Source organism: Hylobates moloch, unplaced genomic scaffold (assembly GCF_009828535.3).
Source record: "Hylobates moloch isolate HMO894 unplaced genomic scaffold, HMol_V3 SCAFFOLD_6, whole genome shotgun sequence".
NCBI lineage: Eukaryota > Metazoa > Chordata > Mammalia > Primates > Hylobatidae > Hylobates > Hylobates moloch.
The window spans coordinates 153375743-153401634 of record NW_026652281.1 but is presented as its reverse complement, the minus strand read 5'-3'; the positions used below and the strand labels follow the sequence as shown (position 1 = coordinate 153401634).

General features: G+C 59.2%; 2 protein-coding genes and 1 long non-coding RNA gene across 10 annotated transcripts in view; 2 read left to right on the top strand and 1 right to left on the bottom strand.

Moving 5' to 3' along the window:
• GRK6 (G protein-coupled receptor kinase 6) overlaps positions 1-12858 on the top strand; it is a 17036-nt gene extending 4178 nt beyond the window's left edge. For 2 of the 5 annotated variants that reach the window (XM_058440167.1, XM_032158702.2), the window contains exons 2-16: positions 491-586; positions 1617-1729; positions 1855-1932; positions 2328-2428; positions 2769-2861; positions 2969-3032; positions 3158-3298; positions 3536-3726; positions 4519-4556; positions 4649-4738; positions 5708-5916; positions 6023-6160; positions 10666-10803; positions 10885-11019; positions 11701-12858. In XM_058440167.1, coding sequence (XP_058296150.1) covers positions 535-586; positions 1617-1729; positions 1855-1932; positions 2328-2428; positions 2769-2861; positions 2969-3032; positions 3158-3298; positions 3536-3726; positions 4519-4556; positions 4649-4738; positions 5708-5916; positions 6023-6160; positions 10666-10803; positions 10885-11019; positions 11701-11754 — 1635 coding nt within the window. In that variant the 5' untranslated portion in view covers positions 491-534 and the 3' untranslated portion in view covers positions 11755-12858. The other 3 variants (XM_032158703.3, XM_058440166.1, XM_058440168.1) reach the window with 3 other exon arrangements.
• Positions 7543-18009, bottom strand: LOC116471891 (uncharacterized). Its single transcript, XR_009213909.1, has 4 exons — positions 17709-18009; positions 14363-14561; positions 9872-9989; positions 7543-8511 (listed from the first exon to the last, which is right to left on the bottom strand). It is a non-coding gene; the product is annotated as an uncharacterized LOC116471891 (long non-coding RNA).
• On the top strand, positions 16046-25892 carry PRR7 (proline rich 7, synaptic). 4 transcript variants are annotated; one of them, XM_032158705.2, is made up of 4 exons: positions 16828-17023; positions 23535-23619; positions 24401-25066; positions 25295-25892. In XM_032158705.2, the coding sequence occupies exons 3-4, from the start codon at positions 24640-24642 to the stop codon at positions 25690-25692; spliced, it is 825 nt and encodes a 274-aa protein (XP_032014596.1). In that variant the 5' UTR covers positions 16828-17023; positions 23535-23619; positions 24401-24639; the 3' UTR covers positions 25693-25892. The 4 variants fall into 4 exon arrangements, with proteins under 4 accessions (XP_032014597.1, XP_032014596.1, XP_032014595.1 ...); XM_032158706.2 differs by lacking the exons at positions 16828-17023; positions 23535-23619 and adding an exon at positions 16046-16714; XM_032158704.2 differs by lacking the exon at positions 23535-23619.

Here is a 25892-nt window from a genome sequence, read left to right as displayed (position 1 = left end):
CCCCTGCCTCGTTTGAGCGTCTGATAGCTCTGATGTGGGGCCTGGCGATAGAGGCCTGGGAGCCTCCTTGTCCCCAGGCTGCCCTGTGCATCTCTCAGGCCTGCCCCACTGGCCTAGAATCTCTCCCTCCTGGGCCTTCTGCGGTTCTCACCACTGTGATGTCCTTCTCCCCGTTCTTCACCGGGGGAGCTCCGCCTGGTGGGAAGCAGCTGGGGCTGGACCCATTGTTGCAGCTACTTGGAACACTGTCCTCCCCCAGCGGCCTCACTGCCTGTCTTGGCTCTCCCAGTGCAGGAGCCTGAAGCAGGAGAACCACGTGTGTCCTGGAACGCAGCAAGGGCGTGCTGGAGCGTGCAGAGGGAAGGCCTGAGGTGCCGTCCTGCCTTGGCTCTGCCTTGGCTCGGCCCTAGAGGCCCTAGACCGCACTGAGGACCCAGAGGCAGTTCTGAGGCAGCGGGACTCGAGACCCAGTGTCCGATTGCTCCCACAGGTGGCGGTGGAAATCGCAAGGGCAAAAGCAAGAAATGGCGGCAGATGCTCCAGTTCCCTCACATCAGCCAGTGCGAAGAGCTGCGGCTCAGCCTCGGTGAGGCCTGGGCAGAGACTGGGGGTGCTGAGGCGAGGGGCCCTGCTGGGGCCAGGGGAGCCTCCCCTGAGACCTTGCCCTGGGGCAGAGGGGCAGACTTGGGGGCTCCAGTGAGCAGGAGGATGAGGACTGCACCATTCAGCCCAGTTTCAGTTCCCAGGCTTGGAATGGGTGGAGAGCAGACAGCAAACAGGGTCACACTGAGGGTGGTTAAAGCGGGTGTCGGGAATAGGGCAGGGGCAGATTGGGGCAGTTGATTCCACTTTGAAGAGGAGAGCCAGCTAGGGTGAGCAGGGCCCACAGGACGGAGGGAGCAGCAGCTGGGCCAGCCCACAGACTGACTGCCTTGGGAGCCCCAGGCTGGGGCTTAGCCTCCCAGGCCCAGCCCTGAGGGGTGCCTAGCAAATCCTTGACCAGAAGCCCTCAGCCTGGGCAGTGTGACAGGGTTACTCCTGGGAGGGGACAGAAGGGCCCAGGACCCCAGTTCCTGCCAATCTTCGCCAAGGCCCCAGGTCTGAGCAGCACCCAAGGTTGCTGAGGCCCCCGGTGGCCTGCACGTGGGCAGAGCACACCCGGGCTGTTTCCACCTCCTGGGAAGGAGGCCCAGCTGAGAGCCTGCCGGAAGCCACAGCTTCCTCTCGCACTTTCGCCAGGCAGGCAGCAGGTGTGGGCCTGGCCCCGGCTGGGCTGGGCCGGAACCTCATGGACCGCACCCAACCCCAGTACTGTGACATAACGCAAGTCGTGTAAATCAGGAGACAATGCGGGGAGGTGGACGGAGGCCTGGGCTCTGGAGCCAGACTCCTGGCTGCGTGGCATTGAGCTAGTCAGTTAGCCTCTCTGCGCCTCATAGTCCCAAAACAGCTATGCCCACCTGAGGGTGGTGGTGAGGGTTCTGAAGAAGATTGTGGCTGCCACACTGCAGAGCTGGAAGCTGTTGTGGGGGCCCAGGGCCTGGTGGTGTGGGCAGGAATGCCCCCGCCATGTGCTCTGGGGCTGTGGACCCAGCAGCTTCCATCACTGCCCACAGAGCGTGACTACCACAGCCTGTGCGAGCGGCAGCCCATCGGGCGCCTGCTGTTCCGAGAGTTCTGTGCCACGAGGCCGGAGCTGAGCCGCTGCATCGCCTTCCTGGATGGGGTGGTGAGTGCAGCCCAGCCCTGCCCAGCCCTGTGGGTGGCCGAGGTCCCAGCCCCATGTGCCCCTCCTCCCCACACCTGCTGCTTGCTCTGCCCAGACCTCCAGCTTCTTTGCTTTCCACCCTGCAGGCTGAGTATGAAGTGACCCCAGATGAGAAGCGGAAGGCATGTGGGCGGCGGCTGATGCAGAATTTTCTGAGCCACACGGTGAGTGAGCAGCGATAGAGAGATGATGGGAGCCACCAGAGCCCAGTGTCAGGGAGAGGAGTGACCACAGTGTCAGGCCTCTGAGGGTGGTCTCTTCACACGGACGCAAGTAACACACAGCCTGGGCAGAGAGTGCCCTGGAGCTGCTCCAGGCAGCACGGCGGGCATGCAGCCCAGGGTATGGGCTGGGCTTGGGCCAGGCGGCCTCCCAGTGGCTCTGCTGCGCTCTGCCTCATGGATGGGCAGCAGGAAGGAGTTCAGCAACCAGGCTGGCTGGCACACCCCGGCCTGCAGCCTCCCATGGCACCAGCCTGAGTTGCCTGACCCCTCTCCCCTGGGAGTGGGCAGCCATCTAAGGGAGCCCCTGCACTGACCTGTCTGGAGCTTGTTCCCAGGGTCCTGACCTCATCCCTGAGGTCCCCCGGCAGCTGGTAACGAACTGCACCCAGCGGCTGGAGCAGGGGCCCTGCAAAGACCTTTTCCAGGAACTCACCCGGTAAGCCTGGCCCTGCCCACAAGCCTGGAATTATGCCCAGAGGAGGGGGCTTCTGGGGGCCAGGAAGACTGTGAACAGCTCGGTGGCTGGTGAGGGAGCTCAGCTGCCCAGCCCTGGCCTTGCCCCTGCTGTGTGACCTGAGCAGGCTACCTCCCCTCTCAGTAGCACCCACAGCTTCAGCACAGGCTCTGTGTCTCCCCGCTTGAGGGTTAGCGGGAGGACTGGCCAACGATGATACCTGTGGGCTAAGCCTGTGCAGAACGGGAGGCCTGGCCCAGCAAGCCGAGAGCCTGAGGTGTCGGGGGCTGGTGGGTGAGCTGGGCCTGCCTTCCCTCAACAGGCTGACCCACGAGTATCTGAGCGTGGCCCCTTTTGCCGACTACCTCGACAGCATCTACTTCAACCGTTTCCTGCAGTGGAAGTGGCTGGAAAGGTGAGCTCCCTGAAGGCTGGGCTGGGACAGGCCAGGTCGCCAGGGTTCTTCATAGGCCTTGGGCTCTCCTGCTCAGCCAGCATGTGCTTCCCCACCCCTTGCCACAGGCAGCCAGTGACCAAAAACACCTTCAGGCAGTACCGAGTCCTCGGCAAAGGTGGCTTTGGGGAGGTGAGTGGCCAGGCCAGCGCCCCTGGGAGAGTGAATAGGGTGGGTGTGTTGGGCCCTGGACCACCCCCTGGATGCCCAGCAAGGGCACAGCTGGCCCCCATTCGCCCCTGTCTGCCTGGCCACAGGTGTGCGCCTGCCAGGTGCGGGCCACAGGTAAGATGTATGCCTGCAAGAAGCTAGAGAAAAAGCGGATCAAGAAGCGGAAAGGGGAGGCCATGGCGCTGAACGAGAAGCAGATCCTGGAGAAAGTGAACAGTAGGTTTGTAGTAAGTACAGAAGGAGACTCTCCCTTCCCCTTGGCCACTCTGGCGCACCGGCCCTCCCCACCCGCCAGGCCCCACCCTCCCACACGGGATCCCAGGAAGGGCGGGTTTGGGGTGTTGACGCCAGGCTTGGGGAGCAGGCCGAGCCCAAGAAGTGGCACCGAGAAGGCTTTTTTGGGCAGCCCTGCTGCCAAGCGTCCCGCAGCTCCTGCCTGAGGGCTCGGGTCCCCTCGGCCACAGGTGAGCTTGGCCTACGCCTATGAGACCAAGGACGCGCTGTGCCTGGTGCTGACACTGATGAACGGGGGCGACCTCAAGTTCCACATCTACCACATGGGCCAGGCTGGCTTCCCTGAAGCGCGGGCTGTCTTCTATGCCGCCGAGATCTGCTGTGGCCTGGAGGACCTGCACCGGGAGCGTATCGTGTACAGGTGGGGAGGGCTCGGCCACCCCAGGGGCTTAGTCCTTCCCTGCCAGCGACTGCAGCTGGGCCTGGACGGAGGTGGCCAAGGCTGCCGATCAAGCCAGACTATGGAAGGACATTGGTTTGGGGGCTGTGGCACCAGCTTAACTCACACGCCAGGCCAACCTGAGTAGCCCAGACCTAGGCTTTGGGCTCTGGTAGACCCACGGGGGAATCCTGACTTTGTCACCCCTCCATCCCCCACCGTGTGACCTCGGGCCAGTCAGCTCCCTGCTCCCAACACCGCTTCCTTTTCTAGGAAGCAGAGACTATAATTCCTACTTCCCAGGTTGTTAGAAGTAGGCCCAACTTCCTACTGGAGGGGCCCAGTGAGCTAAGTACAGAGTGCCTGGCACGCGGGGCTGGGTAAGAGAGAACCCTGGTTCTGATTGTTGCCGACTTCCTGTGAGCCTCACAACAGCCTAATCAGGGAATGGATGAGTAGTCCCATTTGATAGAGAGGAAAGGCAGAGTCAGTCACCAAGGGGTGAGCAAGGCCACTGGGGAGGCCCCTCCCGGGTAGAGCTGCCTTCCACTCGTCTAGAGAGTCCTGGGAGTCCTGGCTCTAGATCCTTCCTCCGCTCCCTTGAGTCTGGGCTGTTGCCAGGGAGAGCAGGGCTGTCTGTCACCCTGGCAGCAAATGAGTCTTGCACCTTGCTCCACACCTGGTCCCAGGAGGCAAGTGAGCTAGGAGGGGCTGGCCCCGTCTGGCTCCCTGGCAAACTGAGCAGCATCTGACCCTGCTCTTCTCTCTGCACAGGGACTTGAAGCCAGAGAACATCTTGCTGGATGACCACGGTGTGTGAGGGTGCCTGGGGTGGGCCAGGGTGGGGTGAGATGCAGAGGCCCGGCCTGTTAACGGGTCCACCTGTTTCTCCACCCACATTCAGGCCACATCCGCATCTCTGACCTGGGGCTAGCTGTGCACGTGCCCGAGGGCCAGACCATCAAAGGCCGTGTGGGCACCGTGGGTTACATGGGTGAGTCTGCTCTGCCCGGCCCACGAGCCTCCTGGGTTCCCTCACTATCCACCCACCCAGCCACACCCACTTCTGTCTGGGAGTCTTCTCTCAAAAGGGGCCTCAGTAGAAAGGGCCCATACCGATGCTCCTCTTCTAGAGGTTAGGAGACCAAGACTCAGCCAGGGCCGCACACAGTTGTGAAGCCATGTCGTTCATTTGCTAAATACTTATTAAACCCTGCTATGGCTGAGCTTGCAGGTGGCTACCGGGAGATGGAGGAGAGAGACCCAAACCTGTTTCCGTGGCCCCGGTCCCTGCCCTCCCTGTGCCCATCTGTGAGGGAGGTCAGTGGAGGGGCCAACATGAGGCCCCACATTCCACTCGGAGACCGAGAGACACAGGAGGCAGAGTCCTGGCTTTGCAGGCTCCGCCTCTTGCCTGCGTGGCCTTGAACCAGACACTCCGCTGCTCCCGGCCTCACTTTCCTCCACTGGAAAACGCTCATCATACCTGCCTCCCAGGGCTGCCTGGAAGATGAAAAGAGAGAGTTCAGGGAAAACTCCCCACAGGGCTGCCCTGGCAGGTAGGAGGTATTCAGAAAATAGGAGTTTCCTTCTTCTCGCTGATAGTAAATCCAGAAGTTGCAAACTGGTAGCCACATGGGCCCAATTTGGCCTACATTTGTGTTTAAGTCAAATTGTTTTTAGTAAGTCAGACGGTTTCACATACAAAATACAGATTTCTGACTTCTTGTGTAAAATCTGAAGACCTGGGGACCCTGGGCATGGCCTCCTGCAGGGCTGTATCCACCCCGCTTGATGGGGCCTGTGCTCTCCTACTGGCCAAGGTCCCCTCCAAGCTGGGACGGCGCCTGCCTGGCTAGCGGGTTTGAGTGGATCCCAGACCTAACGTTCGCTGGCGTTCCTGGGGCCTGAGGGTCCACTGCCCGCCTCCTGCCCAGCCCTAACTCCCATGCCGCCCACCCAGCTCCGGAGGTGGTGAAGAATGAACGGTACACGTTCAGCCCTGACTGGTGGGCGCTCGGCTGCCTTCTGTACGAGATGATCGCAGGCCAGTCGCCCTTCCAGCAGAGGAAGAAGAAGATCAAGCGGGAGGAGGTGGAGCGGCTGGTGAAGGAGGTCCCCGAGGAGTATTCCGAGCGCTTTTCCCCGCAGGCCCGCTCACTTTGCTCACAGGTACGGCAGCTCGTGGAAGCCTGGCCAGCCAGGGCTGGGGTGGATGCACCTTTCCCTCCCTCCCACCCACTCACCCGCCTGCCTGGCCGACTCACCCCTGCCACAGCTCCTCTGCAAGGACCCTGCCGAACGCCTGGGGTGTCGTGGGGGCAGTGCTCGTGAGGTGAAGGAGCACCCCCTCTTTAAGAAGCTGAACTTCAAGCGGCTGGGAGCTGGCATGCTGGAGCCGCCCTTCAAGCCTGACGTGAGTGCAGCCCACTCCTGCCGAGGGCGGGGCCCCGCCAGGGCTGGGGCTCAGGGGCTCTTGTAGTATCAGCCAGGATGCTTCCAGTGCAAGTGGCAGAAAAAACAATCTAGTGGCTTAGCCACAGAAATAAAGACAATTCACAAAAAGGAAAAGCCCCAGGATAGGTCTGGCTTGTGGCATGCCTGGATGGGGCTTGGAGCCTCTGACAATGTCCTAGGAACTCTCTCTCCCTCGCCTCACTGTACTGTTGAGTGTGTAGTCTTCATATTGGGGTAGCTCTCCCCAGGGTGCGGCAGCAGTGGGCCCCAGCAGCTCAGCCACCACAGTAGACAGAGAGCTTCTCTTCTCTTCTCTTCTCTTCTCTTCTCTTCTCTTCTCTTCTCTCCTTCCCTCCCTCCCTCCATCCTTCCTTCCTTCCGTTCTTTTTTCCTTTCTTTCCTTTCTTTTCTTTTCTTTTTTGAGACAGGGTCTTGCTCTGTCCCCCAGGCTGGAGTGCAGTGGCGAGATCTTGGCTCCCTGCAACCTCTGCCTCCCAGGTTCAAGCAATTCTCCTGCCTCAGCCTCCTGAGTAGCTGGGATTACAGGCGTCCACCACCACGCCCAGCTAATTTTTGTACTTTTAGTAGAGACAACGTTTCACCATATTGGCCAGGCTGGTCTTGAAATCTTGAAATCCTGACCTCAGGTGATCCGCTCGCCTCGGCCTCCCAAAGCGCTGGGATTACAGGCGTGAGCCATCGCGCCTGGCCTTGCCCAATAATTTCAAAAGAAATCCTCATGGGGGAAAAGAAGTCCCAAGGCTGATGCCCATTGCCTCTCATTGCTCAGAGGCCCCTCACTGGCCACACCCAGATCATACACCCACCCGAACCTGCACCAATGGGGAAGCTCAGTTCCCCAGAGGAAAACTACAATGCAATTGCCAGCAGTGGGAGGGGCTGTTGGGCTGGCCATCCTTCTGTGGGTGGTCACTTTTATAGAGTCTCACCTGTTAACTGAGCATCTCAGTGGGCCGGGCACCCAGCAGGCAAGGGTGTCCTCTAGTTGTCAGAGTCCGGGTGGCAGAAAACCAACCTAAACTCACTTAAGCTCAACGTGGAGTGTATTGGTTCATTTGGCCAGAAAGTCCCAAAGTAGGGCCAGCTTCAGGGTTTCCTGCTGTGTGCCACGATTCTCCAGCTGTTGCCTGGCCTTCAACCTGTTGACTCTTTCCCTCCCCCTGAATTAGGCTTCTCTGTGTGACAGTCATATGGAAGGTTCTGATAGGCTAAGATGAGGTCATGTGCTTTCCCCTTCCCATGTGTTTGAGGAGTGGTCCTGTAATTAACGGTTCACCAGGAACACTGGAGAGGCCCGAAGGATGGGCAGGGCAGGCCAAGTTGATAGCTGTCAACGACACACATGTTTATGCTGAGTGCCCATTTATGCCAGACCCTGGAGATAATGAGGCCCACTGGGGCCAGTCCTGCCCTTACTTTCTAGTGGGAGACACACCCAAACAAACCGGTAAGCCAGAAGGAATTCCAGGTAACGTTAAGTGAGACAAAGAAAACTAAAGTAAGCGGCTGCGCGCGGTGGCTCACGCCTGTAATCCCAGCACTTTGGGAGGCCGAGGCAGGCAGATCACCTGAGGTTGGGAGTTCGAAGACCAGCCTGACCAACATGGAGAAACCCCATCTCTACTAAAAATACAAAATTAGCTGGGTGTGGTGGCGCATGCCTGTAATCCCAGCTACTCGGCAGACTGAGGCAGGAGAATCGCTTGAACCCAAGAGGAGGAGGTTGCGGTGAGCTGAGATCGCGCCATTGCACTCCAGCCTGGGCAACAAGAGCAAAACTTCATCTCAAAAAAAAAGAAAACTAAAGCAAACTACAAAGATGGCAGAGAATGATGGTGTGGGGAGTGCTTTTAGACACGGTGGTCTCTGGGGATGTGATGGCGGTGCAGAAATGTAAAATATGTGAAGCGGAGAGCCATGCCAAGGTTTGGGGTGTGAGCATTCCAGGCAGAAGAAACAGCCAGGCATTGTAGTCCTGAGGCAGGGGCCAGCGCTGTGAGGTGGAGCAGCCGCGAGGACACCTGTGTGGCTGAGCGGGCCCATGCAGGCAAAGAGGAGTGCCGGCAGGTTCTCAGCAAGATAGGACCACTGGGGGACCCTGGGCAGGAATGTGAGGTATGGGGAGTGGGCCATAGTTGGTGTGAGTGGAAGTGGGGAGGCCAGTGAGGGGGCTACTGCCCTGAGTGACTGCCTCACATGGGCCTCACTGGAACCGCTGGCCAGGCTGGTCTCGAACTCCTGACCTCAGGTAATCTGCTCGCCTTGGCCTCCATTCCTCTTGGTCTGTACCTAGAAGCAGAATTACCATGTCATATGGTAACTATGTTTAACCTTTTGGGGAACTGCCAGACTGTTTTCCAAAGCAAAGGTGGAAGCCGGGCGCGGCGGCTCAAGCCTGTAATCCCAGCACTTTGGGAGGCTGAGGCGGGCGGATCACGAGGTCAGGAGATCGAGACCATCCTGGCTAACACGGTGAAACCCCGTCTCTACTAAAAACACAAAAAATTAGCCGGGCGTGTTGGCAGGCGCCTGTATTCCCAGCTACTCGGGAGGCTGAGGCAGGAGAATGGCGTGAACCCAGGAGGTGGAGGTTGCGGTGAGCCGAGATCGCGCCACTGCACTCCAGCCTGGGGGACAGAGAAAGACTCCGTGTCAAAAAAAAAAAAGAAAAAAAAAGAAAAAAAGCAAAGGTGGGCCCTGTCAGAGGCACTTGAACTGAGATCCTGACTTTCGTCAGCTCGCCCCTGAGGCTGGCACTGCCACTCAGTCTGTTCTGTTTCCTGTGTACATCATCTCATTTAACCTTGAAATAACCACACTGCCTCTGGATCTTCCATTCAAAGTCGGAGATAAAATCAGTGCCCTGGAGTTTAACTTCGTAGAAACAGTAGATGAAAAAGCAAGCTTGATGATGATATTTTTTTAACAGCTTTATTGAGTTTAATCTATATCATTTATATACCATACAATTCACCTATTTAAAGTGTGCAATTCGGCTGGGCGTGGTGGCTCATGCCTGTAATTCCACCACTTTGGGAGGCCAAGGTGGGTAGATCACCTGAGGTCAGGAGTTTGAGACCAGCCTGGCCAACAAGGTGAAACCCCTGTCTCTACTAAAAATACAAAAATTAGCTGGGTGTGGTGGTGCATGCCGGTAATCTCAGCTACTTGGGAGGCTGAGGCAGGAGAATTGCTTGAACCTAGGAGGTGGAGGTTGTAGTGAGCTGAGATCACACCATTGCACTCCAGGCTGGGCAACAAGAGCAAAACTCCATCTCAAAAAAAAAAAAAAAAGTGCAATTCATTGGCTTTTTAGTTATGCAGTCAGCACCATGATAAATTCTTGAGTGTGTTCATTACCTGCCCCACTCTGCAAAAAAAAAACAAACCCATGCCCTTAGCAGTCATTCTCCATTCTTCCCTCCCGCTGCTCCTGGCAATCACCAGTCTACTCTCTGTCTCTCTCTGTTTGCCTATTCTGGACATGTCATAGCTATGGAATCACATAGTATGTGATCCTCTGTGCCTGGCTTCTTTCACTTAGCATAGTATCTTCAAGGTTCATGCATGTTGTAGCATAGATCAGTGCTTCATACTTTTTTAAGGCTGAATAATATTCCATTGCATGGATAGACCACATTTTTCTTACCTGTTCGTTAGTTGGTAGACATTAAGATTGTTCCCACTTTTTGGCTGTTATTGCTGCTGTGAACATTCCTGTACAAGTTTTTGTGTGTGCAGATGCTGCCATTTCTCTTGGTCTATACCTAGGAGTAGAATTACCAGGTCATATGGTAATGATGCTTAACCTTTTGGGGAACTGCCAGACTGTTTTCCAAAGCAGCTGTACCATTTTACATGACAATGATACTTTAATTGACATCTTAATTGAAGGACTTAGAAAACAATGTTAAGATAAAAAAAGAAGGTGGCCACCTGGAGCTGAGGTGGGCTCCCAGTGTGGGTCTGGGGAGGTGGAGCAGTGGGAGACTGTGCCAGCCCTCTGATTGGCTGGGAGAGAAGACGGAGCAAGTCCCAGGTCATCGCAGGGCAGGGAGCCAGGGAGTCACCAGCTCCAGGCTCTGCGTGGTGATGCCCAGCGGAGGGGCCGGCTGAGATTCAGCCTGTACTTCCCGCCCCAACTGCATACCCAGGAAGCTGTGGGCAGGTGAAGGAGGTGCCTGGCATTGGCCTTTACACAGCCTCACAGTCATTAAGCAGTGAGGAATAATGTACCCAGTTCACAGAGGGGAAAACCAGGCTTCGGAGAGAAGGGCCTGCCCCGCTTAGGAAGTGTGTGGGGCACCTGGTTTCTGACTCCAAATCAGAGAGCTGCTGGTGTCAGGCAGCACTAGGCCAAGACCCGAGTCAGAATCAGGGCTGAGCTGCCTTCACGTGTGCATGTGTGTGTTTCCTATCTGACCGCTGCATCTGTCCCACCAGCCCCAGGCCATTTACTGCAAGGATGTTCTGGACATTGAACAGTTCTCTACGGTCAAGGGCGTGGAGCTGGAGCCTACCGACCAGGACTTCTACCAGAAGTTTGCCACAGGCAGCGTGCCCATCCCCTGGCAGAACGAGGTGGGGGCCTGCCCTGCTGGTGGGGTGGGCTCCAGGAGGCTGCCCTGGGGACAGCTGTCACAGCTGCCTGCTCCTCAGCAGATGGTGGAGACCGAGTGCTTCCAGGAGCTGAATGTCTTTGGGCTGGATGGCTCAGTTCCCCCGGACCTGGACTGGAAGGGCCAGCCACCTGCACCTCCTAAAAAGGGACTGCTGCAGAGACTCTTCAGTCGCCAAGTAAGCCCCAGCAGCAGCCTACCTGGGCCCCCAGCCTGGCTCCAGGGGACGGTGGGTGGGAGGCAGAGCCGGTGCCCGCATGCGCTGGGAGTGGGCATCCTCCAGTCCTGTTGTGGTGCCCAGGGTCTCTGGCCTCATTCCCGCCTGTCCCCCACCCCTGGCTGGGCTCATGGCCTCTTTTCTCTTTCCAGAGGTGAGCAGTGTGGGCTCCCCGTGGGTTGGCCTTGCTGCCTGGCCTCGGGGAGCCACGGGCAGCCCTTCCATGGCAGAGGCAAGATGTGGGAGAAAGAAGTCTGGTGCCCGCCCCACTCCCCCTGCCCACTGCTTTGATTCCCTGCACCGTGGCCCCTTCGAGCTGCCAGCTTTGCTTAGCTTGTCTCCCTGTGCCGTCTCTGCCAGCCCCAGGGGAGAGGGCTGGGCAGAGGCCTTGCCCTGGCAGACCGTGGGATCTACCCAGCCCCCTTACTTCAGTCTGTTGCCAGCAGCCTCTGCAATGACGCCCACCCGCGTGTGGCCTGAGCTGCTGCTCCAGGCTCCTCGTGGAGAGGCCCCTCCCCAGAGTGCGCCCCCCAGGCAGCTCCTGGCCTGCCCTGGCAGGGTCGGCCCCATGTGACGTCCCTCGTGGTTAATAGCACCTGCTCTGCCTCTCTCCCTCCCTCCGTGTCTTCCCCGTCCCTCCAGGATTGCTGTGGAAACTGCAGCGACAGCGAGGAAGAGCTCCCCACCCGCCTCTAGCCCCCAGCCCGAGGCCCCCACCAGCAGTTGGCGGTAGCAGCTACTCCGAGCGCCGTTTACAGTTTTGCACAGTGATCTTCCCCGTTGTCCACTCAAGTCGTGGCCTGGGGAACACAGACGGAGCTGTCCCCAGTGTCCTCCGTCCCTCAGCCCCTGGCCTGGCTGAGTTTGGCAGGGCCTAGGCCGTCCCTGGGACAAAGGTGCGTCCCTTCAGCTCTTCTCCGTGGAGCTCGGGGCTTTCTGTATTTATGTATTTGTACGAATGTATATAGCGACCAGAGCATTCTTAATTCCCGCCGCAGACCTGGTGCCCCCGCCTTGGCTCCTGGGGGCAGCCAGCCCTGGCTGGGAGAGCGGGAGCTGGCAGAGGAGCCACTGCCAAACTCAAGGCTCCTCTGGCCCAGCTTGGACGGCTGAGGGTGGTCACACCCCCGAGCCTTCAGCACTGTGTTGGCCACCCCTGGTCTCTGAGTAAGATTCGTGCCTGCCCCTGCTGCCCTGGGCTCAGGCTGCTACCCTCTGGGGCCCAAAGCTGTCCCTTCTCAGTGCTTGTCAGCGCTAGATCTGGGGCCTCTGTATGCCCTAGGCCTGTGCCAAAGTGGCCAGAGATTGGGCTGCCTGTGATACCCATCAGCCCACTGCCCCGGCCAGTCCAGATAGGTCTGCCTCTGCCTTCCAGCTCCCACAGCCTGGTCCCTGACACTGGGCTCTGTCCTGAAGACACCTCTTTCAGAAGCGCCCAAGCCCAGCCCCTAAGAGGAGGTGGGGCATCCCTGGTCAACCCTCAGACATTCCGGACTCCCCTCATAACAATAGACACATGTGCCCAGCAATAATCCGCCCCTTCCTGTGTGCGCCTGTGGGGTGTGTGCGCGCGCGTGTGTACCTGTGTGGGTGAAGGGGATAGGGCGAGGCTGTGCCTGTGCCCCAGGCCCCTGCCCTGGCCCTTCCCAGACTGTGATGGCCATCCTGGTCCCAGTGTTAGGGTAGCATGGGATTACAGGGCCCTGTTTTTTCCATATTTAAAGCCAATTTTTATTACTCATTTTGTCCAGTGTAAGCTGCCACGTGTCTCTGTGTGAATACAGTCCGAGCACAAACCTGGCTGGCCGCCCCTGCCTCTTTCTTGCTTCCGGTGCTCCAGGGGTCTTCCTGCTCCCCTGGCCCAACTGGAAGCGGGAAGGGATTGGAGGTGGGCCTGGAGGGAAGCAGGGTGTGCCCTTCTGAGGCCCAGGAGCCCCTAGGGCTGACTCTGAACTGGCCTCTCCAGACAGCCAGGCTTTGGTAGCCTTTGGGCTCACCCAGTGGGTTTCCCAACTTCCTAAATGGGATGGGGCCTAAGGAAAGAAGCCTTGGGTACCCACTGGGGTGTGGGTCTGTTTCTGACTGCTGGTAAGGCGGGCCCTGTTGGTGTCCTCCCCTCCAAGGCTAAGGTGGCCTGGCTGCCTAAATGTGGACTTAAGAGTAGGGTGGGAGCTGTGTAAGGAATGTCTGCCCCAGGCCTGCTTTACCTGGACGCCAGCCATGTACGGGCCCCTGGGCTGATGCACGTGTATCATATCCACCCCTCCGTTTTGCCCTTGACACATCATGGGCAAAGACCTAGACAGTGGGTGATGCTGGCAGATAGGCTGTGGCCAGTGTGGGAGAGTTCTCTGGAGACGGTGGTTGAGCTGGCCTCGAAGTGGACATTCACCTGGGAGGAAGGGGGACTGGGAGGCACTCAAGGGGCGCTTCCTGCCTGGGCTCTGGGGCTGAGAGCTTGTTGCCTACCAGTCTGTCCCACATCTTGCAACCCCATCGTGGCTCTATAGACTCCCAGTGTCCCCAGCTCCCTAAGAATGCCCCGTAACCCCCATCGAGCTTGTTCCTGGCCTCTGGACTGGGCACCCAGTGCTGCAGAAGCCACATGAGCTTTGTAGCTGACAGTTCCAGGTTCAAGCCCCAGCCTGGCCACTTTTCAAGTTGGCCCTGCACAGGCGCTTCCCTTGTATGGAAAGGTAGGTGTGAGACCCATCACCTTTCTGGGCAGCTGTGAGAATCCACCAAAGCAGCCAGCCAGCCCCTTGAGTTCCCAAGCCACCGCAGGACTCTCACCTGCTGGGGAGTTGTGCTGAGTACCAAACTAACCACCTGGCTTAAGCACAGCCAGAAGGTGCCGAGCCAGCAGCCTGGCAGAAGGGGCCTTTTGTGACCCCACTCATGACATGTGGCGTGCCTGCTGCTTCCCATCAACCTAAGGGAAATAAGGGGAGCGGGGACCTGCTCAAGGTCTTCCAACTGGTTAAATGGCCATTGCAGGGTGAGGAGGAAACCAGGTAATAATGGGAAAGCCGGATCCTACCCACGTGTCATGAGAAAGGATCCTGGGGTGGGTTTGCCCTTCTGCCCTAGGCTGTTTTGAGGTGGGAGTGGGGGATTTTTAGGTAGGTGTTAGCATGTCATACCAAAGCCCAGCCCTGGTCAGGTATGCAAGAGTGAGCGCGTGCCAGGTGGACATGCAGGACCCTGAGGCACTCTGCCTGCACCTGGATCAGGATGCCCTGGCCAGGCTCCCCCTTGGGCTAGGGAGGCATCCAGGGAACTTCTTGGCTAGGGTTAAACTCACCTTAAAGCTCTTACCACAGTGGGTCCTTGGCAGAGGGAACTCCCAGAATTCATTTCCCAAGAAGCTTCCCTCAGCTGTCCTCCATGCCCAGCTCTATGGTGGGAACTGGGACCCAGATGGAGACGAGGCCCCTGGCAGCTTGGAGCTCAGTCTGGTGGGGAGGCAGACTTGGGAACAGCGGGACCCAGTGTGATCAGCACTGTGGAAGAGGATTCTACAGCTGACAGGGTTGGGGGTGGGGCGGCACCAACAGGGAGGCCCCTTGACCCTGAAGGTGTCAGAGTTGGTGCCCTCCAGGACACAGGATCAGATGCACCCAAGTAGAGGAGCCAGGTGGATGGTCTAGGGCTTTAGTGGTTTAGGATGGCTGAGCATGGGAGGCCGAGGTGGAAGCAAGGAACGGCTGGAGCCGAGGTCAGTGAGACACAGCCAGCTTTGAAAGCTGGATTAAGGATCACAGGGTTCAGGCCCAGATGGGGCCTCATCTGAAGGTAGGGGATTCCCTGAAGGATTTTGACGGGTTGTGTTGGAGTGTTTGCTCCAGCATCTACAAAAGCACCCCCAGTCTCTGTCCACGTGGTTTAGGTGGGGCTGGGCTCGCACCCCATGCATACACATACTCCACACACATACCGAGAGTGAGAGAGCCAGGTGGGAATGTTGCAAGTGACAGAACTGTCCTCCCGCTAACTTAGAAGGTGTTCAAAGGATATGGAGGAGCTTCGGGGTCTTAGTTGTGGGCCCCATTCTCATCAGGGCACACCCACCAGAACCAAGATGATGGAGCCATTTGGTTTTGCCTCTTTGAGCCCAGTTGCAAACTCAAGGAATCTGAGTGGCCAGGCTGGATACCTGCCTGCTGTGCACTGTCAGGGAGCAGGGCACTTGGGTTCACAGTTTCACCAGGATGGCACCCCTGGCGCAGTGACTCCCCTGTTGAAATCACGGTGCCTGTATACAAAGAAAAGGGAGCGGGTACTGGGAGGCCATTCCCTTCACATAAGGAACACATATCCTCTCCCTTAACACACAGGCACTTAGATTGGTTCACTGATAGAGACAGCCCAAATGAGTCCAAAAAGAATCATTCATGGAGTTGTTTGCTTGTATTTTGCTCAAATGATGGGGAAGGAATCGGGGTTCCATTTCCTCCAGGGATAGATGGCAGGATATGAGCCTAGGGCTGTTGGGGTTGTCCTCACTACCTCTTGGGGTGAGCTTGCCTGAGAGTGATGCAAACATAGAAGCAGATACGTACCTGACACCACTGCGGGAACACCTGGAAGCAACTGTGACCAAAGCTAGAATCTACCCTGGGACTTGCCAGTTGCATGAGCCAGTCCCCTTTGAGCTCAAACCTTTTCCTTTTCTTTCTCCTTTCTTTCTTTCTTCTTTCTTCTTTCTTTCTTTCTTTCTTTCTTTCTTTCTTTCTTTCTTTCTCTTTCTTTCTTTCCTTCTTTCTTTCTTCTTTCCTTCTTTCTTCTTTCTTTCTCCTTTCTTCCTTCTTTTTCTTTCTTTCTTTCCTTTCTCTTTCTTTCTTCTTCCTCCTTTTTTTTTTGAGACAGGGTCTCACTCCGTCCCTTAGGCTGGAGTGCGGTGGCGTCATCTCGGCTCACCGCAACCTCTGCCTCCCGAATTCAAGCAATTTTCCTCCACAGGCGTGCAGATTTTTTTTTTTTTTTGGTAGAGACGGGGTAGAGCTCAAACCTATTTGTTTGGGGGTTCTGTCACTTCAACCCCAAATGTTCCAGCTGACATGGTGGTGGAGGGGTTTTTGGAAAATCACCTTAAGTGCAGTAGAGAAGTTGGACGAAAAACAGCCCAGTTAAGAGGCCGATGGACAGCCAACTTCAGAGTGGCCTCTGCAAGCTTGGACCTCGGGGTAGACAGTGGGGCGCTCTCTAGGGGTCATCTGTTCCCTGGTGGGGTGTAGGAGAGGCATGTCCGCCGAGGCCAGGGCTGTGGATTCGGCACTAGGTCCTCCTCCCCGTGGCTTGCTAGTAGGCATGTGGTAGTGTACGCCTGCTGGGCACCTAGCAGGAGGGGTCGTGAGTTGGGAGGGAGCCACATTGTGGTGCCTGCCTGCTGGGGGGGCCCCTGCGCACTGCGTGTGCGCAGCGCCTGTCAGGATGTGACGGGGACCTGGACATGTGTGTGCTCTCCGAGCTGAGCTGTGTGCGCGTCGGGGTTCTCGACCTCAGCTGCCTGGCTGTGTATCCAGCGTGCACGACCGGTGTGGCCTGGGCTCCAGCCTGGAGTGTGGACCGGGTCGGCCGGCGTGTGCCTCCCCTGTGAGGGTGCCCTGGCGGGTGTGAGCCCGGCGGGCTGGAGAGCCGGGTCTCGGCGCCGCAGGTGGGTGACCGTCCTCCCCCTCCTTCCCTCCGGGGGCAGCTTCCTTGCGGCGTGTGGCTGGGGGTGGGGGGCCCTCTGCCGGCTGCCGCGCGCGCGCACGCCGGGCTCAGCACCCGCCGTGTACGCGCCCGTGCGCGCGCCCCGCGCCTCCAGCCCAGCGCTCGGAGCCGCTTTCGCTGCCACTGTCTGCTCCCCCGGGCCGCCGCCGCCGCCGCCGCCTCCCCCACCGCAGGCCCGGGGCTCTGTCCGCTGGGCCCGCGCTGCTCGCCCCGAGCCAGGAGAACGAGCTCGAGGAGGATGCCTGGGCCCGTGAGTACCGCGGCGGCTGCGGGCCGGGCGGGCACGGAGCGCGGGCGGAAGATGGTCCCAGGACTGAGCCCTTCCCCGCGGGCAGCTCTGCGCCCTGGCCCCGGGTCGCCGCCCGGGTCCCCCGCCCAGGCCGCGGGCAGCCCCTCCCCCAGTCCACACCGGAGGGAGGGAGAGCGCCAGTGAGCGAGGGAGCCGGAACGGGGCGCGAGCCGCCACCAGTTCGCTTGGAAACGGTTGCCACAGCAACGGGGTTGCGCTCCCCGGCAACACGACTGCGGGGCGGCGACGCCCCCTCCCCCTCCCTCCCCCCTCCCCCCACGCGGTCCCACAGCTCAGGGGCACAGGGGGAGAGGGGTGCGCGGCGAGGGCATGTCGCCCCTCTGGCCCGGCTGGGTGTGCCTGCCTCCACAGCCCGTCGAGGGGGGGGTGGGGGCGAACGGCCGTGGGCACGAGCTGGCTCCCACGTGGCTGCAGTCGTCGCAGCAGGGCTCCTGGGGTGGCTGCAAACGTGGGGGCGGCCCAGCCCCTGGGCTTGTCACGGGAGGAGGAGGCATGGAGGCTGGGGCTGGGGTCTTTGCCCATAGACCCCCCCACCCACCGCCGCCACCACCTAATCGCGCCTAATCGTGCCGGCCCTGGACATGGCCTGAGCCGAGCTGGGTTCCCCAGGGGCGACGTTTCTTACCAGGGTAGAGGAGCGAAGCTCGCATCCCTCCTCCTCCTCACGGCCGAGGCACGTGCCAAACCGGGCCTGGGCCCGCGGTGAGTCTCTGCTCCGTATTCCTAGCCACCATTCTCCAGGGAGGGGTGGAAGCAGAGTGGGCAGGAGAAGAGGAAAGGACATTGCTGACCCAGGGAAGCTGAAGCCCAGGCCAAATGGGAGCGACCCAGCCCATTGTCCGGATCACAAGTGCCCCTTTCTTGTCTGAGCACAATGCCCCAACTGTACTGAGTGGCATGCAGGTTGGCCGGCAGGGAGGCCCGCGCCACATGGAGGTGCCTGGTCCTCCAGGGGAGCTCCTCTGGGAGGAGAATGGCCTCTGACTCAGAGGAAATGACCTCTGGCTCCCCTCCCAACCTCCCCTCAGCGGGCATCATGATGGAGAGAGAAACGGCCCTCCTGCCAGCTCTCCCAGGCCTGACTCAGCAGATACTAGCCCCGACCGCAGGCTTCAGATCCAGGATCCCAGAGACCACAACAGCCCTTGGGTTTCCTTTCCCATCCGGGGAGGCATCCTAGAGGTGACTGGCATCTGGGGCATTGGAGGCCTCGGCATAAGATGCCCTTAGATGGGTGGTGTCCTGGAGGTCAGGCCTGAGTCTCCTGCAGGCAGGGGCGCCTGGGGAATTACTCACGGGTGCCTTTCATTCCCTTCCTGCTCTGTGAGACCTGTGTTGAGTGCTCTGCATCCATTATCTCCTAATTTTTTTTTACAACAGTTGCGCAAGGTAAGTTTATTATCCCCATTTTAGAGATGAAGACTCTAAAGGGAGGCTCAGGGAGGTGAGTGACTTGCCCAAGGTCACACTACCAGTAAGTGGCAGAGCTGAGGCTCCAGTGCAGGCTTCTGTGCGGGCAAAGCTCCTCTGCCTGCTAGCTAACTTCTCTTGTAACCCAGGCAGAAAAGAACTGTAGAGCCTTCTTCCTTCACTTTCCTCCAGTGAGGACTTTCCCCGTCTTTTGGGTGTTGGTACAGTTTTCCTTCTTCCAGCAAAATCAGCCACATTCTTGCTCCCCCAGATGCATTACAGGACGGGGCTAGCTTTCTCTCTCCCTTCTTCACTTCCTCCCTCCCCCCATTTTCTCCCTCTGGGTGAGACCAAGCAGCAAAGGGCTGCCTCAGTCCCCTGGGAAAACCCCAAGCCCTGGTCCTCGGCTCATGGGCTCCGTGGCCTGCTCAGCTTGCAGTCTTGGCTGTGGGAGAGAAAATTTAGCAAAGATGGGTCCATGCAGTGCTGCAGCCTGTGGGTACTCAGTCTAGCTCCAGGCATTGGAAACCCAAACGCTTCTAAGGATCAGGGGGGAAATGGTATGAGTGAGGCGGGCCAGGGAGCTGCTCAGCTCCAATCTTTGTCACTGTGTGAAATGTGGACTTGGTATGACCTGACTGTCCAATTTTCAAGATGAGCCAGAAATCCAGACCTTTATATAAAATCTCCTGGATTTGTAAATGTTGGCAATTAATCAGAATGTTTTTAAAAATGGATTGTGAACATGGATTGTTTTTAAAACATGTCTGAGAACTGTGTCCAACCTGAGGGGCCTGTGTCTGAGACCTCTGGTCCATGGGAAAGGGACAGCAGGTTTTGCTGGGCCGCCTCCAGGCTGTGTCCACTGTGACACCAGGGGCTGCTTTCTGCATTTGAGCCTCTTGAGGCTGCAGGGTGATCCCTCATCAGAGGCAGTTCTGTTGTCCCCTCGGCACCCTGGTCCTACTGCGGAAGAAACTCCAGCTCAGGTATGGGAGTAGCCAGGATGGGATCACATGGCTCAGTGAGGGCAGAAGCCAAATTTGAGCTCAGGCCTACCCCTCGGCACTCTGCATGTTACCCAGGCTGCCCCCCCACCAGGGTATCACCATCATGCCCATGGGGCCGCCTCCCCTGGAGGGTCAGATCATTATTTCCATGCTAGCTGCGGGGATGAAGGCACAGAGAGCCACAGACTGAGGTTTCAGTGGAGGAACCTGGTCTCTGAAAACCCTGCCCTGAGGAGGCCGGAGCTGAGCGCAGCAGACACTGGCCCGAGGGAGGGCTCTCCACCTACAAGCCCACCGAGGCCTCAGTCTCTGTGGTCTTATTTGTAGTTTCCCAAGCCCCCGGGTTCCTGGCTTGGTGTCAGGGTTAGGTCATCTGCCTGCAAGCAAGGGTGCCACTCAGTACCCTGGCCTAGGCGGAGGGCGGTTCTGGCCAGCTCCAAGCCTGGCTGACTGGGAGTGGAGACAAGTCCTGTCAAGCCCTCTCTGGCCTCAGTTCCTCCGTGTTGATGTGGGAAGGGTGGAAGGGTGTTACCAGTGGCTCCCTGAAATGCCCTTCCTGCCGGGACCGAGGACTTTGTCACCACCCGGGCTTCACACCACCTGGCTATGGAGCCCTGAGCTGGACCCACTCCTTGAGCCCACATCCTTGTCTGTAGAGAGAACAGCAGCCACCTCCTGAGTTTTCCTTAGGTAACTAGCGTAGAGACCAGTAGTGGGCCCGGCGTATGCAAGGCACACAGGACAGGCTGTCAGTCTGTCCTGTCCCCCAGCCCTCACCCCCTGCTCTGAGTTCCTGGCCCTTCCCTTGAAGACCAGCAGCTCTAGCCTCAAGTCCAGGTGTGACCCAGTGCCCCTGCTGCCTGGGATTTTCCATCCCCACCCCCCAGAGCCCTGGTGTGTGCCTCCGTACAACCTTTTCCTTTGATTCACGTAGACACATGGGTTCTCCACTTGCTTATAAACCACCCTGCCAGGCGAGGGCTGGATGATGGCTTTTCTCTCAGTGACGTTTTGGTGAATGGCTGACATTTCCCAGGAATGAATTGGACACAGACCCAGCCCTTGAGGTACTCCCGGTCCCACAGCTAAAAGACCAAACAGGTAACGAGCCCTTCAGCGTCTCCTTCCATAGGTGGTTCTTGAGCTACTTACTGGGTGCCAGCTGGTAAGGCTGATGGTGCTGGACCCTGGCCACCCTGGAACATCCTGGCATCACTGGGCTTCCCATCCCCGAGGGGTGAGGTGGTTCAGGCGAGCCCAAGAGGCCTTGGCAGGAGCTCATCCGGGAGGCTAGCACCTAGGTCAGTGGTTCTCAAAGTGTGCTCCCTGGCCCTGCATCTGCTGGAAATTTGTTTAAAGTGCAAACTCGGGCCCCATCCTAGACCTACTGAATCCAGCACTGGGAACGGAGCCCAGCACTGTTTTAACAGCCTCCACGTGGTTCTGATGCTTGCTTAAATTTGAGAGGCCCAGATCTAAGCCATGTTAAATGCTAGATTGGCTCCTGAGGCAGCGTAGTGCTATGAAGAGTGACTAGGCTGGGCAGGGGCACAGCACAGTGGCAAGCATGGTGATGGGGGCCAGGGGAGAGACGATGTTGGCCTGGCCAAGGCAGTGGCAGGAGGACCAAAGGAAGTGGACAAATGCCACCCTGCAGAGGATGCGGTGGACGGAAGGAATGGTAGGCTCTTTGCTGAGATAAAGGACCCAGTAGCAGATCTTTGGTGCTTTGGCGTGTAAGGCTGAAGGGTGCATAGGGCAGTGTGGGAGGTGCCCACAGCAATGCAGCCAGGCCCTGGCTCTGTGTGCCCTTGGGTGTCATTTATTCTCCTTGAGCCAAGTGTTCTCATCCGCCAAATAACAAGAATGCTAGCCTGCTTCTAAGAGTGATTGTGGTGCCCAGCCCTCAAGCAGGGAGCACCCTGGGGACACACACATCTCTGCATCCTCAGCTCAGAAACCACCATCATCAGAGCTAATGTTTGTTGGCACCTCCACACCCTTTGCATGGATTAGCTTCATCTTCACCGATGAGGAAACCGAGGCAACTTGGAGGTTAAGAAACTCACCAAGGGTCTCGCTTTGATCCCTCTGCCATGCTCCCAGTGAGCGTGTGGCCCGAGAAAACATGCAGAACGATTTGGTTCAAAAACACTACAGACAAATCAAGATGCAGCCCTAAAACATGCTCAAATAGCCTTCAAGAAAGTAAGAAAAGAGAAACAGGAAACAAACAGAACGTGAGTAATAAAATGGCAGACTTCGGTCCATGTGCAGGGCATCGCTCCTAGCACCTGAACGCGTTGAGTAGGTAGGAGGAGGCAGGTATTTGCTACTACCAGTCTGGAGCAGTGCGGGCAGTGGAGGGAGTGGCTGGAGCAGCAGGCTGCAGGCGGGCTCTGAGCCTGAAAGGCTCCCAGACAAGGGCAAGAGCTCGCATAGTAAAGGAGCAGTAAGGGGGCATGGTTTTTTCGGGAGGCTTTGCCAAGTCTGGCCTGGTCAGGTAGAGCATTTTGAAAGGTCTGAATGCACCTCTGATGTTTGTGTATTGAGCACCTATGGTCGGTTACATGAGAGTCTACTGAGCACCTGGGAGGGAGGCTTCAGACAGGATTCCAGTCCCGTGGGCCTGCTGTGACACTGCCGAGGGGACAGTGTTCAGCATCGAATCCCCACCCACTCCACCTGTGAGCGGAGCCAGGTTGGGGCCAGGGAGCTAGCTATGTGACCTTAAGCAAGAGCCTTCCTCTCTTTGGCCCAAAGTTGCCTAGTCTATAAAATGCAGCTATGATGGCACCCAGCAGGTCCTGGGCGTGGCCTGCCCTGTATGGCCTAATGCCCTACCTGCTGAGCTGGGCGCCCTCAGGGCACAGACCCTGTCTTTTGTCTCTTGCTAACCTGGAGCTGCCATTGCATCTCCCCTTCACCCTGTAGCTCTTTCTCACGCTGCTATTCCACAGCAGCGTCGGGCTGGTGATCAGGCATGCCAGGGCCCTGGTGGGAAGGGATGGGAATGCATTTTGGCTGCTAGCTGGCTTGTCTGCCCAGTGCCCCCACGGCTGCCACTTACATCTGGCTTGTCACAGAGTTTGGATTCAGACTCAGGCTAAATCCTAGCTCCTCCCCTTCTGAGCTGTGTGACCTGGGGCAAGTCATTTCCCTCTCTGAGCCTATCTCCCTGTCTACCAGATGGGCACAACCACCACGGACAAGGTGGTGTTGAAGAGAGGATTCTGCATGGTCCTTGAAAGATATTTCTAATTCAGCTAAACCCCATTACCTCCAGGCCCAGAGTTACCTTTTCTGACCCAGAGCTGTTCCTGCCTGGCAGACCAGGGGGACCTCTAGTTAGTGCCAGTTTCCTCAGAGCATTCCTGATGGCTCAGGAAAAGAATAACAGATGTAATTAACTCCCAGTGACTGGCAGCATCGTGTTTTTATCTGGGCTGCGTCACCATGGCAGCCTCATGGCAGGGTTGTCGAGGGGGCGGGCAGAGCTATGGTTCCTGCCATTGTCTGTTCTGGAACGCAGGCCCAGGAGAAGGGGACTGGCACGGGCACCAAGTGGCACGTGGCTGAAGGCAGCCATGGAGTCAGACAGGAGCCATCTGGGGAGAAGTGTGGGGTGGCCCATGGCCTGGCTTCCCCCAGCTTGGGGCTCAGGCTCCCTGTGGCTCTCGAAGCAGAGTGTGTGTGTGCCTTGGGCATGCTGAGGGTAGGGTCCGTGGGGCTCCTGGAGGAGGCCCACAAAGTAGCCCAGGCAGCATACCCCCCACCCCACTCAGGCTAGGGTTTTGTGGCCAGGCCTGGGTTCAAATTATAGTTCCACCACCTGCCATCTACACAGCCAGTTGTTCCCCCAACTCCTCGTCTGTAAAATAGGAATCATTCCAGTTACCCCAAAGGCTTTCGTTCAAACCCGTGTGTATAAGGTATTCAGGAAAGGCTCAGTTCTGTTCTGTGGGGGCGGTGAGCAGTCACCTGCCACCCTTCACTCTCAGAGTCAGGGCTCCCTCCTACCTCCCTCTTAGGGTGCACGGTTCCCCCTCTCACCCGCGGCTGTGGAGAGGAGGAAGCGGAACTAGAGATGCCTATCTGGAGTGAGTGCAGGACCAGGTGGGTACGAAAGACTAGCTTCCAACCCTCATCTAGTTTTCCTCCCTTCCGCGAGAGGGAAAGGGAGACGGCGGCCTGAAGCTAGAGGCAGAGCCAAGTGGGGCTGTGCAAGGGCAGGAGGCGGGGAAGCGGAGTTGGAGCAGGCAGGGCGCCTGGAGGAAAGGAAGAGAGAGTGGCCCACGCCCGGCGCGGCGCGCTAGGCTCAGACAAAGGCAGGGCCGGTGGCACGCAGTACTGGCACGCATTACCAGTGAGAGCCACCCGCCTGAGCCCTCCTACGCGAGCGGCGGAGACCCGAAGGGCGCGGTGCAGGGCCAGTTGTTCCGGGCTTTGGGCAGCCAGGGGCTGCCAGGCGTCTGTACAGGGCGTCAGGTGGCTGTCTGCGGGGCTCTAGGAGATGTACCACCCTTTCCCCGCCGCACAGCAACCGCGCCGAGACGCCTCTTCAGGGACCTGGTGCGCACAAGCTCCTGAAACCCTTTGGCCCCGGGACTGCGGATGGCGAATCTCTCGTACTGACTCAGAGCTGGAGTCCGGCCTTCGCGCGCCCCCTGCTGGCCCGCCTCGGCTCCCCTCGGCGGCCGGGGCTCAGATCGGGGAAACCCTACCAGGGAAACCTCGAGGCGTGACGTCACCCTCCTCGGTGACGTCACCGGGCCCCCGGGGAGCGCAGGGTTCCCACGGAGGAGGCTTTCCCCGGACTGCGCAGGGCGAGGGCGGGGGCCGGGAAGTCGTTGGGGGCCGCGGTGCGCCTTCACTGCGCCCCGTGTCTGCCCCACAGGTCCCGCGCGGCCCCGGGTGAGGCACGCCCGCGCGCCCGCCGGCGCCATGGGAAGGAGCGGGCGCCGCTGCTGTCCCCCGCCGGCGCGCGCACGACTTGAGACCTGCCACGGGCAGCCCCCGGCCGCGGGTCCCCGAGTGACGCTGGCGGCACCTGAGAGTGTGGCGCGGGCCCGGGGCCACGCAGCGGAGACCAGTGTCCAGTGAAGCGGCTGAGGACCCGCCGCCCGTGCCGCCGCCATGGTGATGTCCCAGGGCACCTACACGTTCCTCACGTGCTTCGCCGGCTTCTGGCTCATCTGGGGTCTCATCGTCCTGCTCTGCTGCTTCTGCAGCTTCCTGCGCCGCCGCCTCAAACGGCGCCAGGAGGAGCGACTGCGCGAGCAGAACCTGCGCGCCCTAGAGCTGGAGCCCCTCGAACTCGAGGGCAGTCTGGCCGGGAGCCCCCCGGGCCTGGCGCCGCCGCAGCCACCACCACACCGTAGCCGCCTGGAGGCGCCGGCTCACACGCACTCGCATCCGCACGTGCACGTGCACCCGCTACTGCACCACGGGCCCGCGCAGCCGCACGCGCACGCGCACCCACATCCGCACCACCACGCGCTCCCGCACCCGCCGCCTCCGCACCTGTCGGTGCCGCCACGGCCCTGGAGCTACCCGCGCCAAGGTGAGTACCGACCTCCGCCAGGGGGCGATCCGGGCCGCCGGGAGTGGGCGGGCGTTGGAGGGCTCGCTGCTTACCCTCAGGGCTTCCACCCGCAGCCTCCGGGAGAACACGGGCGGCGGCGGGCTCGGGTTCGGGCTAGGGCTGGGGCGCGGGCGGCCCTGGCCAGGGCCTCTGCGAGAGGCTGGGAACCGGCGGCCTCACCCCCTCCGACCGCCTCCCACTCCGCAGCGGAATCGGACATGTCCAAACCACCGTGTTACGAAGAGGCGGTGCTGATGGCAGAGCCGCCGCCGCCCTACAGCGAGGTGCTCACGGACACGCGCGGCCTCTACCGCAAGATCGTCACGCCCTTCCTGAGCCGCCGCGACAGCGCGGAGAAGCAGGAGCAGCCGCCTCCAAGCTACAAGCCGCTCTTCCTGGACCGGGGCTACACCTCGGCGCTGCACCTGCCCAGCGCCCCTCGGCCCGCGCCGCCCTGCCCAGCCCTCTGCCTGCAGGCCGACCGTGGCCGCCGGGTCTTCCCCAGCTGGACCGACTCAGAGCTCAGCAGCCGCGAGCCCCTGGAGCACGGAGCTTGGCGTCTGCCGGTCTCCATCCCCTTGTTCGGGAGGACTACAGCCGTATAGAGGGGCGCCCGGCGCCCCGGGCCCCACCGGCGGACTCCTGGCCTGACTGCGGGGCTTTTTAAATGCTTCCCTGGACTGCGGGGAGGGGCGGGGGGAGGGAGGGATTTCTTATCCCGTTTGTTACATTTTGAGGATAATAAAGGTGTGTGATCTGGTTTGGTACAAGCGGAGGGTGGATCCGCTGCTTTCGCCCAGGGTTC